Source organism: Bos indicus x Bos taurus, chromosome 8 (genome assembly GCF_003369695.1).
Source record: "Bos indicus x Bos taurus breed Angus x Brahman F1 hybrid chromosome 8, Bos_hybrid_MaternalHap_v2.0, whole genome shotgun sequence".
Lineage (NCBI taxonomy): Eukaryota > Metazoa > Chordata > Mammalia > Artiodactyla > Bovidae > Bos > Bos indicus x Bos taurus.
The window spans coordinates 7,817,364-7,832,670 of NC_040083.1; the positions used below are offsets into that span (position 1 = coordinate 7,817,364).

General features: G+C 38.7%; 1 protein-coding gene across 2 annotated transcripts in view; it reads right to left on the minus strand.

The window, feature by feature from the left end:
* The window catches only part of MTMR9 (myotubularin related protein 9), a 73,037-nt gene that overhangs the window by 15,465 nt on the left and 42,265 nt on the right, over positions 1–15,307 (minus strand). For both annotated transcript variants that reach the window (XM_027548998.1, XM_027548997.1), the window contains exons 4-5: positions 2,618–2,791; positions 721–938 (exon numbers count right to left, since the gene is read on the minus strand). In XM_027548998.1, the coding sequence (XP_027404799.1) occupies positions 721–938; positions 2,618–2,791 (392 nt within the window). The remainder of the gene's footprint in view (positions 1–720; positions 939–2,617; positions 2,792–15,307) is intronic.

Here is a 15,307-nt window from a genome sequence, read left to right on the forward strand (position 1 = left end):
ACTCAGCCTCCAATATATCCAAGAGCAAGAGCAGCTCAAAATACTCTAAAAATATTTACCTAGCTTTGTAATAATTTACAGAGTTTAGGATTATAAAACTAATATTTAAAATTATCTGACTGGGGAGAGGGTCAGAGCCCTGCATTTTGTGAGCGGTCAGAGACAGCACCCCTGACGTCTGCACCCTACTCCCATGGGCTCACTCTGGACACCGATACTGTCAGCAGAGAACCCAAGGCCAGCTCAGATCACATTATTTCCTTAGTTCCAACTTCCACCCCTTCACCGTCCCAGAAGCAATTATAAACCATTAACTGCAAGCATAAATGAGATGATACAGGTGGAGGAAACAAGATGTGGAAGTTAAGTGGGTATGTGGGAAATTAACTAAGTGTTTTTGACTTAGGAAAATGCAGTTGGCCTGTAGCATCTCTTTTCAGTAACTTTGGTGACTGCTGATCTAAAGCAGAGGAGATCTCATGGTGATGAAATTTCAGGGCTAAGAGAGAAAAAAATGCTATTTGATTAAAATTCATTTGTGAGCATCTACCATGAGTTTTCTGCTTATCTTGCAGAACACAAGGGCAAGATACCTGGCCAATTTTTGACTCAAGCTAATATGAAGGTTCTTTTAAAAACTTGTGATCTCCAACAGCTAAGAGGTCACCCACTCTAATTAGCTTCAAATAAGAGTCCATTACTGTCTCCTGAATCTTTTACCTGTCAATGGACTTGTGAATGCGCCTCCACTGGGGATAATGAGCTTCTTGCTCAAAGCCGCCTCCCTTGGCTCTGGCCTGCTGAGCTATGTTTAGAGGTCGAGTGTCAATGATGTAGCCACGCTTTCCTGCCCTGAGGGTGGCATTTATCAGTTTCTCATCTTCTTTGCACCGTCTCCCATTTGTGCCGGTGAGTGGCTGACCACTTCGCATAATAACCTACAAGGACAACGGAGTCTAAAATTTAGTAGTAGCTGCTTTAAAGTTTCTGAAAACAGAAATGAATTAAGCTAGATTAAGAATGTCTCGAAAAACAATTGTGTGTCATTTCAGAGATGAATTTGAGCCTGAAACAAAGAAATATTTCTATGTATTAACAACAGTTTAAAAATAGTAAAACAAAAATAAGACTTGGCATTCTTACATGATTTTTCTTTCCACTGTCTCAAAATACTTTCACATACTATAGTTCCTCTTAAAGATCAAATATTATAGTTCGTTTAGTCAGTGAATTAATCATCCAGTAGATCCAGGCCTGTAATTAAGACAATAATAATGGCCTAGACACCAGGAAACTTTTGCTTCAGCTACGTAAACTTAGAGTTGGCAGATTTTATCAAGAATTATAAAGAGAAAAGGAACCAGTGGTAAAATTAAAAAGGTTATACACTATTATTCCTGCTTTGGGAATCAATTTCAATGTCTTGAAAGCTACTTATCTATTCTTTATTCTCCAGTGGCTCTCTTTCAATATTCCAGGACTTAACCACTCATCTCCAAAGACTAAAAACTATATATGGGTTGGTCAGAAAGTTCCTTTGGGTTTTTCCATAAGATCTCACTTATTTGATACTTTTCTCAAGAAAGCAACATCTATTATACTGATCTCTTCCCTGGTGAATGGTCTGGAATTATTTTAATCTCATCCCATAATATATACTGTTATCTTAACTACTTTGAAATTTAACATAATCAAGGAAGGTCATCCAGAATGGCAAACTCTCTGACTGACTGCATTTACCATGTAACTGAACAATAACATATTTTGAGTTGTTAAAATCCTTTATGGTGAACCCTAGTGAAGAGAAATACTGCTCAGCAAGCAAGATAGGTGACCTAATTTAAAAAAATCTCTTTATCCTAAATAGCTACAATTCAGGGGAAAAAGGAAAATAGCTATAACTTATTCACTTATTTACTACTGGATGCAAAATGAGAAGCAGAGTTTACTGACTGAGAGAAAACATGAGGAGAAAAATAAATTTAGAAAATATTTAGGAAATGAATGCACAATGAGCACCCGCCTATTCAATGCTTGACTCCTGTATTAAGTTGTGACTAATGATGTGTGTCACTCGTCTCCCTTTTGAAAATAAAAACGTCTGCTCAATTTGCCTTACACGGGGAATCTGGTGAGAATAATTAAAGTACCACAGGGCCTCTCCTGGTGGTCCAGTGGCCGGGACTCTGGGCATCCACGGCACAGGGTGCAGACTCAACTCCTGGTTGGGAGAATGGAGACCCCACTGGCCGCAAGGCATGGCCGGGGGTGTGGAAGAAACCTGTCATACCATTGTTCCAGTCAGAGAACTTTATTTTCTACCAAAGAGTGTCATTTTCAGTATCAGATAACATTAGTTCCCTTTGTCCTGAGTCCTGAAGATAAACCAGCCTGGGCTTTTCTAAGGCTAAGCAGCATTATGGAAAGAATTCAAAGTCACATCCTGATCACAGAAAACATTCTAGTCCTGATTCCCGAAAGTTTAGACAGAAGTAAAATTCCTGGCAGGAGAGACTAATCGCTTCAATGAACAGGTACACAGAAAAGGTGAACAGTTCTAAGAACCTCAAACCAAATCTTCCAGTTGACCACGGAGCGGTATTTACTGCTCACTTACCATTCCGTTCTTTTTATGATAATAGCTGAGGACTGGGAAGCGGCCTCCATGGCGAAATGTGGCTACCTTCCGCAGTGCATCGTCGTCGATGGCTTTGGGCACTATGACAGCTGGCGGGTAAGAGGGGCACACAGAAAACTCCTTATTGACATAGCTTAGCCTCCATTCGCTGATCTGAAAGACACAAATACTTCAAAGCTAAGCAGGTACCTCAATCTCACAAAATAATCTAAAAACTTCTATTAAAGGAGCTTAGAGATTCATTTTCATACAATGAAGACACCATCTCACAGGAGTTTAACAGGAGGACACCTACTTCCTTAAACACTTTCAGAAAACACGAGCTCCATTCTTCAGAGCCAGCTTCTTACAGTGCTAAGTATCACTAGCTCCTAAAAAGTTCTTCCTCGTATTGGGCAACATTTATTGATCTGTAATTTCTTCTATTTTTTTTTTTAATCGTGATTGCAGTACAAGTTCCCTATTTCACAAGGCAGCCAATGGAATACATGAAAGATAGCTGATTCTCCTTTAGTTTTCTACTATCCAAATGAAATATATTAATTATATTCATGAACATCATCTCATTCATTCTTGTCTGGGTACCAATGGTACCCTTAAAGTATAGCAACAGGAACTGCAGCAACTATAGCAACAACTCCAGATAATGCTTAACCAGAACAGAACAGTGCTACTATCTACATCAAATCCCTTGCTCACTTCTGCTGTTTAACAAAGTAGAAGAAATGAGAAAAGACTGTTAACATCGTTCTTCAAGCAATAATAGCTTAATACTAAGAGAGATTATACTTATGAGTCAGTGAAATAATTTCAAACTCAGCAAGCTAAGGATCAAAAGCACACAATATAAAACTATCAAATGACAACTTATTTCTAACATGAAAAATGAAAACCACTTAAAGACTGTAAAAAGCTTTTGTGCACGAAAGTTTTGATATCTTCCTGTAAATCAGAGTTGGCCTACCATACTGGCCATGGGTTGTTGATGAGCCAAAGCATGTTTAATATACTATGCTCGTGGTCCTGCTCAGTTGTGTCTGACTCTCTGCAACCCTATGAACTGCTGCCCGCCAAGCTCCTCTGTCCATGGAAGAGAGGAACCTGTCAAGAGTGGGTACTTCCTACTCCAGGGGATCTTTCCAACCCTGGGATTGAACTTGAGTCTTCTATGTCTCCTGCATTGCAGGTGGATTCTTTACCGCTGAGCCAGTGAGGAAGCCCCTTGATATACTATAAATGTATCTGAAAAAACCTTTTAGAAGATGCAGTATCATTTTTAATTAAATGTTTTCTCTGTTCAAACTTATGCACATTATTAATTTAAAAGATACTTTATAAAAGAGTCAATTATTTTTCAAAAAAAAGAAGTATCCCTAGTTCCTGGAAAGTTCTTCCTCATATTGAGGAAAATTTATTGCTCAGTAACTTCCTGTATTTTATTTTTTAACCATGATTTCAGTACAAGTTCCCTATTTCACACAGCAGCCTATGGAATATATGAAAGATAGCTGATTCTCCCTTAGTTTTCTATTATCCAAATTAAACATATTAATTATTCTCATTCATTCTTGTCTGGGTACCATTCACTTTGTTAATGGTACTCTTAAAGTATAGGAACAAGAAGACTGCAACTCCAGATAATACTTAACCACAACAGAATAATGCCACTATCTCCATTAAATCCCTTGTTTATTTCTGTTATTTAAAAATGGAGAAAAAATGAGGAAAGACTGTTAACATCATTCTTAAAGCAATAACAGCTTAATACTAAGAAAATATTCTGCTAATCTAATTCTCCTTCCCCAGAGTAAAAAATCCTTTAGATTTTTATCAATTTTGAGTGTTTTTACTCTTAGGGATTACTTACTGGTTTCCTGCTCTAGAGAATGCCATGGTTCTTCACTGACCTGCAATACCACTTGTGTCAAATATTCTATTAAGTTTCCACACACGCTGGGGCCTGTATTTTGTCCCACTGGTCCAGCTGCAGTGAGTCTCTGGCTTTTAGAATAAGCCTGGCATTTAGTAGGCCAAGTCTCCTATAACATCTTCCCTCCTTCTTGTTCTTCAAGAGAATCTTGGTTTCCCTTGATCCTTTGCCCCTTTAATGTAACTTTTTATCAAATTCCATGTAAAATCCCACTGGGGTTTTACACTGACTATATAGACTGATTTAGAAACAATGACATCTTTATAATATCTAATTTCCTTGTCTATGGGCATAGTATCCTTCCACTTTTAAATCTTTCTTAATTTTTCTCAATAAAGTTATAAAATTCTCTCAATAAACATCCTGTATATCTTTTCCTAGGAACCTTATTTTTTAATGCATTTTAGGTTATGTCTTCAAATATGTGTCTGGTATAGAGAAATGCATACAATTTCAAGATTTCCAGTTTCCTAAGTACAGAAACATATAATCAGCTAATAGCAATTTTGTTTCTTTCATTTCAATCCTTATACCTTTTATTTTCCCTTCTTGACTTCCTCAGCTAGGCATAGTGATGGTGAGCAAATCTTTGTCTCACTCTTGAACTTACAGGGAATAATGAAAGATTTGCTTTTTGTATGTTTTTACTTTTGTAGTTACCCTTTATTAGATTAAATAAATTCCCTTCACATTCAACTCTGCTAAGAGCTTTTATCATGAACAAATGCTTAATTTATTCAAACTGTGTTTTCTCTTCTAATTTTGTTTTACCATATATGTAATTTGTCTTTTCTCTTTGGTTAATTTTGTGATATCTCTTTGCCTTACTGTTCAATAGTAGAACTCAGTATGTCTAAGATTTCCTTTTCACTATCCCATGTGGGGTTTGCGGGATACCTTAGTCTAGGGCTTTGTGACTTTCTGATTTTGAAGCTGATAGTCTCCACTATCATCTATTTCAATACTGCCTTTCCTACAACTTCTCTATTATCTTCTTGAATTTCCATTTACTAAACATTGAACCTTCTTCTTTTACTATCCGTGCACGCATCTACCTTCTCTATCATTTTTTCCATCTTCCTTCTTTCTCGGTGCTGTTTGAGTATCTATATTCCAGATCACGAGATTCTCATTTTTAGTTATCCATAATCAGCTACTTAACCTTTACCTCAAGTTATTCTTTTCTCTTAAGTCAACTTTACTGAGATTTTACTATTTTATATGAAAAATAAACTAGATCCATTTAGAGTACACGATTTCATGACTCTTGATGGCTGTACCCACCCATCAATCATCTTTCGCAAAAATTCCTAGTACACTTTTACAGTCTATACCTCTCCATCCACACCCAATACTAGGAATCACCATCTGCTTTCCTTCACTTTTAGTGTTATACCTAAGAAATCTTTGCCTAGTCAGGGGTCATAAAGATTTTCTCCTGTACTTTCTTAAAGAAGTTTTACACCTTTAGCTCTTATGTTTTGGTCTATATTTTGAGTTATTTTTTGTGAAATAAAGGTTTAGATCTATCTTTTTTACATCCAAGTGTTCCAATGCCATTAGTTGAAAAAACTATCCTTTATCTAGAGCATTGTCTAAGCACCTTTGGCAAAAACTGATCACAGATGCAAGAGTTCTTTTTTAAACCTTCTATAAATGATAGGATACTGAAAGAAACTCCCCAGGTCAGTAGGTGCCCAATATGCTACTGGAGATCAGTGGAGAAATAACTCCAGAAAGAATGAAGGGATGGAGCCAAAGCAAAATACCCAGCTGTGGATGTGACTGGTGATAGAAGCAAGGTCCGATGCTGTAAAGAGCAATACTGCATAGGAACCTGGAATGTCAGGTCCATGAATCAAGGCAAATTGGAAGTGGTCAAACAAGAGATGGCAAGAGTGAATGTCAACATTCTAGGAATCAGCGAACTGAAATGGACTGGAATGGGTGAATTTAACTCAGATGACCATTATATCTACTACTGCGGGCAGGAATCCCTCAGAAGAAATGGAGTGGCCATCATGGTCAACAAAAGAGTCCGAAATGCAGTACTTGGATGCAATCTCAAAAACAACAGAATGATCTCTGTTCGTTTCCAAGGCAAACCATTCAATATCACAGTAATCCAAGTCTATGCCCCAACCAGTAACGCTGAAGAAGCTGAAGTTGAACAGTTCTATGAAGACCTACAAGACCTTTTAGAACTAACACCCAAAAAAGATGTCCTTTTCATTACAGGGAACTGGAATGCAAAAGTAGGAAGTCAAGAAACACCTGGAGTAACAGGCAAATTTGGCCTTGGAATACGGAATGAAGCAGGGCAAAGACTAATAGAGTTTTGCCAAGAAAATGCACTGGTCATAACAAACACCCTCTTCCAACAACACAAGAGAAGACTCTATACATGGACATCACCAGATGGTCAACACCGAAATCAGATTGATTATATTCTTTGCAGCCAAAGATGGAGAAGCTGTATACAGTCAGCAAAAACAAGACCAGGAGCTGACTGTGGCTCAGACCATGAACTCCTTATTGCCAAATTCAGACTTAAATTGAAGAAAGTAGGAAAACCACTAGACCATTCAGGTATGACCTAAATCAAATCCCTTATGATTATACAGTGGAAGTGAGAAATAGATTTAAGGGCCTAGATCTGATAGAGTGCCTGATGAACTATGGAATGAGGTTCGTGACACTGTACAAGAGACAGGGATCAAGACCATTCCCATAGAAAAGAAATGCAAAAAAGCAAAATGGCTGTCTGGGGAGGCCTTACAAATAGCTGTGAAAAGAAGAGAAGCAAAAAGCAAAGGAGAAAAGGAAAGATATAAACATCTGAATGCAGAGTTCCAAAGAATAGCAAGAAGAGATAAGAAAGCCTTCCTCAGCGATCAATGCAAAGAAATAGAGGAAAACAACAGAATGGGAAAGACTAGGGATCTCTTCAAGAAAATCAGAGATACCAAAGGAACATTTCATGCAAAGATGAGCTCGAGAAAGGACAGAAATGGTATGGACCTAACAGAAGCAGAAGATATTAAGAAGAAATGGCAAGAATACACAGAAGAACTGTACAAAAAAGATCTTCACGACCCAGATAATCGCGATGGTGTGATCACTGACCTAGAGCCAGACATCCTGGAATGTGAAGTCAAGTGGGCCTTAGAAAGCATCACTACGAACAAAGCTAGTGGAGGTGATGGAATTCCAGTTGAGCTATTCCAAATCGTGAAAGATGATGCTGTGAAAGTGCTGCACTCAATATGCCAGCAAATTTGGAAAACTCAGCAGTGGCCACAGGACTGGAAAAGGTCAGTTTTCATTCCAATCCCAAAGAAAGGCAATGCCAAAGAATGCTCAAACTACCACACAATTGCACTCATCTCACACGCTAGTAAAGTAATGCTCAAAATTCTCCAAGCCAGACTTCAGCAATATGTGAACCGTGAACTTCCTGATGTTCATGCTGGTTTTAGAAAAGGCAGAGGAACCAGAGATCAAATTGCCAACATCCGCTGGATCATCAAAAAAGCAAGAGAGTTCCAGAAAAGCATCTGTTTCTGCTTTATTGACTATGCCAAAGCCTTTGACTGTGTGGATCACAATAAACTGTGGAAAATTCTGAAAGAGCTGAGAATACCACACCACCTGACCTGCCTCTTGACAAATTTGTATGCAGGTCAGGAAGCAACAGTTAGAATTGGACATGGAACAACAGACTGGTTCCAAATAGGAAAAGGAGTACATCAAGGCTGTATATTGTCACCCTACTTATTTAACTTATATGCAGAATACATCATGAGAAACGCTGGACTGGAAGAAACACAAACTGGAATCAAGATTGCTGGGAGAAATATCAATAACCTCAGATATGCAGATGATACCACCATTATGGCAGAAAGTGAAGAGGAACTCAAAAGCCTCTTGATGAAAGTGAAAGTGGAGAGTGAAAAAGTTGGCTTAAAGCTCAACATTCAGAAAACGAAGATCATAGCATCCGGTCCCACCACTTCATGGGAAATAGATGGGGAAACAGAGGAAACAGTGTCAGACTTTATTTTTCTGGGCTCCAAAATCACTACAGATGGTGATTGCAGCCATGAAACTAAAAGACGCTTACTCCTTGGAAGGAAAGTTATGACCAACCTAGATAGCATATTCAAAAGCAGAGACATTACTTTGCCAACAAAGGTTCATCTAGTCAAGGCTATGGTTTTTCCTGTGGTCATGTATGAATATGAGAGTTGGACTGTGAAGAAGGCTGAGCGCCGAAGAATTGATGCTTTTGAACTGTGGTGTTGGAGAAGACTCCTGAGAGTCCCTTGGACTGCAAAGAGATCCAACCAGTCCATTCTGAAGGAGATCAGCCCTGGGATTTCTTTGGAAGAAATGATGCTAAAGCTGAAACTCCAATACTTTGGCCACCTCATGCAAAGAGTTGACTCATTGGAAAAGACTCTGATTGGAAAATCCCTCTGGGAGGGATTGGGGGCAGAAGGAGAAGGGGACGACAGAGGATGAGATGGCTGGATGGCATCACTGACTCGATGGACGTGAGTCTCAGTGAACTCTGGGAGTTGGTGATGGACAGGGAGGCCTGGCGTGCTGCAATTCATGGGGTCGCAAAGTCGGACACGACTGAGCGACTGATCTGATCCAATTCTGTTCCATGTATCACTATATCTATCCTTATGCCAATATACCACATCTTCTTGATTACTGCAGCCTGATAGTAAGTTTTGTAAATCATTCAGATTTTTTTTTTCCCCAAAAGCTGTTGTGGCTATTCTAGTAACTTTGCAGTTCCATAAAAATTTCAGGATAATTTTGACAATTTCCGCAAAGACACCTACTGGAATTTTGATAGGAAGTTGCACTGAATCAATAAATCAGCTTGGAGAGAATCAGCAAACTACACTTACTGAGAGACCAGCAAACTACACTCCACAACCCAAATCCAGTCCTCTACTTGTTTTGTAAATGTAGGCATACCTTGGAGACAGTGCAGGCTTGGTTCCTGACCACTGCAATGAAGTGAGTAGTTCTCTAAAGTGAGTCACACATTTTTTTGCTTTCCTAATGCTTGTTTATACAAGCAAACTTATGTTATGTTTACACTATACTATAGTTTATTAAGTTTGCAACAGCATTATGTCTTTAAAAGTTAAAATGTAGCCAGGAGAAATATCAATAACCTCATATATGCAGATGATACCATCCTTAGGGCAGAAAGTGAAGAGGAACTAAAAAGCCTCTTGATGAAAGTGAAGGAGGAAAGTGAAAAAGTTGGCTTAAAGCTCAACATTCAGAAAACAAAGATCATGGCATCTGGTCCCATCATTTCATGGGAAATAGATGGGGAAACAGCGAAAACAGTGGCTGACTTTATTTTTCTGGGCTCCAAAATCACTGCAGATGGTGATTGCAGCCATGAAACTAAAAGATGCTTACTCCTTGGAAGGAAAGTTATGACCAACCTAGATAGCATATTCAAAAGCAGAGACATTACTTTGCCAGCAAAGGTCCGTCTAGTCAAGGCTATGGTTTTTCCAGTGGTCATGTATGGATGTGAGAGTTGGACTGTGAAGAAAGCTGAGTGCAGAAGAATTGATGCTTTTGAACTGTGGTGTTGGAGAAGACTCCTGAGAGTCCCTTGGACTGCAAAGAGATCCAACCAGTCCATTCTGAAGGCAATCAGTCCCGTGTGTTCACTGAAAGGACTGATGCTGAAGCTGAAACTCCAATACTTTGGCCACCTCATGCAAAGAGTTGACTCATTGGAAAAGACTCTGATGCTGGGAGGGATTGGGGGCAGGAGGAGAAGGGGACGACTGAGGATGAGATGGCTGGATGGCATCACCAACTCAATAGACATGGGTTTGGGTGGACTCCGGGAGTTGGTGATGGACAGGGAGGCCTGGTGTGCTGCGATTCGTGGGGTTGCAAAGAGTCAGACACGACTGAGCAACTGAACTGAACTGTTCTTAATATTAACTATTTTATTGCTAAAAAATGCTAAACATCATCTGAGCCTTTAGTGAGTCATAATCTTTCTGCTGGTGAAGGATTCAAAATATTGAGAATTACCAAAATGCAAGAGAGATATGAAGTGACCAAAAGCTGTTGGAAAAAATGGCACTTACAGACTTGCTCGACATAGGATTGCCACAAACATTCAATCTGTAAACAAAATGCAATATCTAGGAAATACAATAAGATCAAACACAATAAGTCAGGTATTCCTGTAAAATACTTTTGGAACACAGCACCACTCATTCACTGATGTATTATGTTTTCATGATACAACAGAGTGGAGTAACTGCAACAAAGACTTCACGCCCCACAAAGCCTAATACATTCACTGCTGGGTCCCTTACATAACTCAGTCCACTATTAACCATATTGTGTTCCCATCCATGAACATATATCTCCATTTATTTAGATGTCCTTTAACTTCTCTCAGCAATGCTTTGTGTTTCTCTGCCCTTTTGTTAATTTTCTTACTAAGTGTCTTATCCATTTTAAGGCTGTGCTGTGCAGTGCTGAGTCGCTTAGTCATGTCACTAATTAGTTTGTGAACACTTATACCAAGCAATCTTGCTAACCTTACTAGTTCTAGTTATTTTATTGATTTCTGCTCTTATTTTTTATTATTTCATTCTCTCAAGTTACTTTGCTCATTTTTTCCCCAGTTTCTTAAGCTGGAGCTTAAGTTGGTGAATTTGTTAGACCTTTTTTCCTATTTCACATAGGTGCTTTAACATTGTGTCTCTCTAAAGACTGCTTTAGCTGTAGTCTACAAATTTTGATATTATCATTCAGCTAAAAATATTTCCTAATTTCCATTCTGATTTACAGACTATTTACAAGTATTTCCTTTAATCTAGAAATACTCTGGGTATTCCTCAATACCTTGTGTGTTAGTCACTCAGTTGTGTCCGACTCTGTGACCCCATGGACTGTAGCTCGCCAGGCTTCTCTGTCCTCCGAATTCTCCAGGCAAGAATACTGAAGTGGGCTGCCATTCCCTTCTTCAAGAGATCTTCCCAACCTAGGATCGAACCCGGGTCTCCTGCATTGTAGGCAGATTCTTTTATCATCTAAGCCACCAGTGCTAACTGATTTCTAATATAATTCCTCTGTGGTCAGAGACTATAATCTGTATGGTTTCAAGCCTTTGAAGTTTATGTAACAGCCCAGCATATGTTCTCTCTTGGATAACACAATGTGCTCTTGCATACTGTTCACTCTGCAGAAGTCAGGAGTGGTATTCAGTGAATATCAGATAGTGCTGTTCAGATTCCCTTTCTACTCGTTTTGTTGTTTTGTTTTAGTCTAGTTGTTCTGTTACTTGCTGAGAGGGCAGTTTAAACAATCTACTATGACCACAGAACTTTCTTTATTTTCATCAGTTTAGGCTATAAAAATATATACCATTATATTGTCCTGATCAATTTCATCATTATGGAATGATCTCTTTATTTCATAATATTCTGTGTCTTGAAGTTTTTCATTTTAATCTGAAATTAATAAAGCAACTTCTTTTTTATACTCATTATTTTCATGGCAAATTTTCTCCATCTATTTATTTTCAATCTGTCTCTTTATATTCTAAATGCATCTCTTCCAAAAAACCGCAGAGGGAGGAACACTGCCAAATTCATTCTACAAGGCCACCTGATACCAAAACCAGACAAAAAGAGAAAATTAGAGGCCCAAATCACTGATGAACAGAGATGCAAAACTCTTCAACAAAATACTAGCAAACCAAACCGGACAACACATTAAAAGGATTATAGACAATGATTAAGTGGGATTTATCCTAGGGATGCAAGGATTCTTCAATATATGCCAGTCAAACAGGTGAACAGAAGAATAAAAAATCACACGATCATCCCAACAGATACAGAAAAGTCTTTCAACAAAATTTAACACCCATTTATGATTAAAAAAAACCTCTTCAGAAAGTAGGCATAGAGAGACCTACGTCAACATAATAAAGGCCACATATGGCAAACACACAACAAATATTCTTCTCAATGGTGAAAACTGAAAGCATTTCCTCTAAGATCCGGAACAAGACAAGAGTGTCCACTCTCACCGCTGTTTTTCAACATAGTCTTGGAAGTCCTAGCCACAGCAATCAGAGAAGAAAAATAAAAGGAATAAAAGTAGGAAAAGAACAAGTAAACTGTCAACGTTTGCAGAAGACATGACACTATACATAGGAAATCCTAAAGAGGCCACCAGAAAACCACTAGAGCTAAGCAATGAACTTAGTAAAGTTGCAGGATATAAAATTAATGCACAAAAATTCTTGCATTCCTATACACTAACAATAAAAGATCAGAGAGAGAAATTAAGGAAATAATCCCCTTTAACATTGCAACAAAAATTATAAAATACCTAGGAATAACCTACCTAAGGAGGCAAAACACCCATATGCAGAAAACTATAAGATATTAATGAAAGAAATCAAAGATGACACAAACGGAGAGACATATACCATGTTCTTAGACTGGAAGAATCAATATTTTTAACATGACTATACTACCCAAAGCAATCTAAAGATTCATTGCAATTCCTATCAAATTACCAATGGCATTTTTCACAGAACTAGAACAGAAAGTTTTATAATTTTTATGGAAACACAAAAGACCCTGAATAGCCAAAGCAATCTTGAGAAAGAAAAACAGAGCTGGAGGAATCAGGCTTCCTGACATCAGTCTATACTACAAAGTTACAGTAATCAACAGGGTATGGTCTGGGCACAAAACCAGAAATATAAACCAATGGAACTCCAGGGACAGAAAGCCCAGAGATAAACCCATGTGCATCTGGTCACCTGATTTATGACAAAGGAGGCAAGAATATACAATGGAGAAAAAACAGCCTCTTCAAAAAGTGGTGCTGGGAAAACTGGACAGCTACATGTAAAAGAATGAAATTAGAACACTACCTAATACCATTCACAAAAATAAACTCAAAATGGATCAAAGACTTCAATGTAAGGCCAGACACTATAAAATTCTTCAAGGAAAATAGAGGCACAACACTCTCTGATATAATTTGCATCAGTATCTTTTTGGATTTATCTCTTATGGTAATAAAAAAAAAAAGTAAACAAATGGGACCTAGTGAAACTTGGAAGTTTTTGCACAGCAAAGGAAATCATGAACAAGATGAAAAGACAGCCCTCAGAGCAGGAGAAAGTATTGCAAATGCAGCTCAATATAAAAAAAAAATCAACAACCCAATCAAAAAATGGGCATAAGACCTAAACAGCTCTTTCTCCAAAGAAGACACACAGATGGCCAACCAACACACAAAAAGATACTCGACATCACTAGTTATCAGAGAAATGCAAATCCAAACTACAGTGAGATATTACCCCTTACCTATCAGAATGGCCATCATCTATAACCGATGATGAAGATGTGGAGAAAAGGAAACCCTCGTGCACTGTTGCTGGAAATAAAAACTGGTTCACCTGCTATGGAGAACAACGTGAAGGTTCCTTAAAAAACTAAAAAAACACTACCATATGACCCAGCAATCCCACTACTGGGCACATACCCTGAGAAAACCATAATTCAAGACACATACCCCAATGTTCACTGCACACAATTACAGTCACCAGCCACTTAGATGTCCATTGACAGATGAATGGATAAAGACGTTTGCCGGGGTCCAGCCCTGGCTGATCCAGGGTATTTGAAGGAGAGATGGCGTAGGCGAGGATCAGGAAACAATTGCTTAATTAAACGTTAATTAAGGATATAAAGAGTAATAGGATGAGGATAGCTCAGTGAGGAAATTCAGTGGAGAAAAGAGGCTGAGTAGCTTGGTTTACGCGGGAGACCAATAAAACTTCAAGACAAGAAGTTTGCATCACTTACGTAGGCCGCAGGCATCCTTCCGTTCTCCCGAAGGAGAGGAGACACTGAGGCCTCCCCGGTCGGATCTTAGAAGCCCAGGCATAATTAGTAAGCATGGCGGGTTCCGCGCTCCAGATGGAGACTCAGCCAGAGTGAGAGAGAGAGCGACATGGGGAGACCAAGTTTCGGTGAACAAGGCACGCACTTTATTTTCCAAAGTAGTTTTTATACCTTAAGTTGTGCATAGAGGATAATGGGGGAAAGGGTGGAGTCATGCAGGGACAGCAGTTCCTGGTCCTAATCGAAACCAGGCTTTCAAACTTATCATATGCAAAATTTCAGGTGATTTACATCATCTTCTGGCCAGGAGGCCTGTTAACATTTTAAGAAACTTATTTTTTCTAAAGGTGATTATTCTAAAGTCAGGCACCAGCCTCCAAAAAAAGCACTGGACAAAGCTGCATTCCTATAGGGCAAAGGTGAGGTGGGCTCAATCAAGAAAAGAATTAACTCAAGGGTCCAAGGTTACAAACACTGAGGCTACTACTTACATTTCTATACACCCATTATATCAATCAATACACTGCCAAGGACACAGTAGGTAAGGAGTATGGAGACTTAGCAGCAAACATTGGCCCAATAAGTGAAAAACCCTTCACCAATACAATTTCTAATCAATCCTTTAACTACTCAAAAGAATCTGTGTTTAGACAGTTTAGAACATCTCCTGCCTCTCACAGTTGGGAGGCTCTGAACAATCACATGTGGCCGGAAAAACCTATTCAGGCAGGCTAGAGGATTTCCAAAGGAGTTTGTAGGTTGAAACACTGTCACACCCAGGAATTATTAACTGGAGCT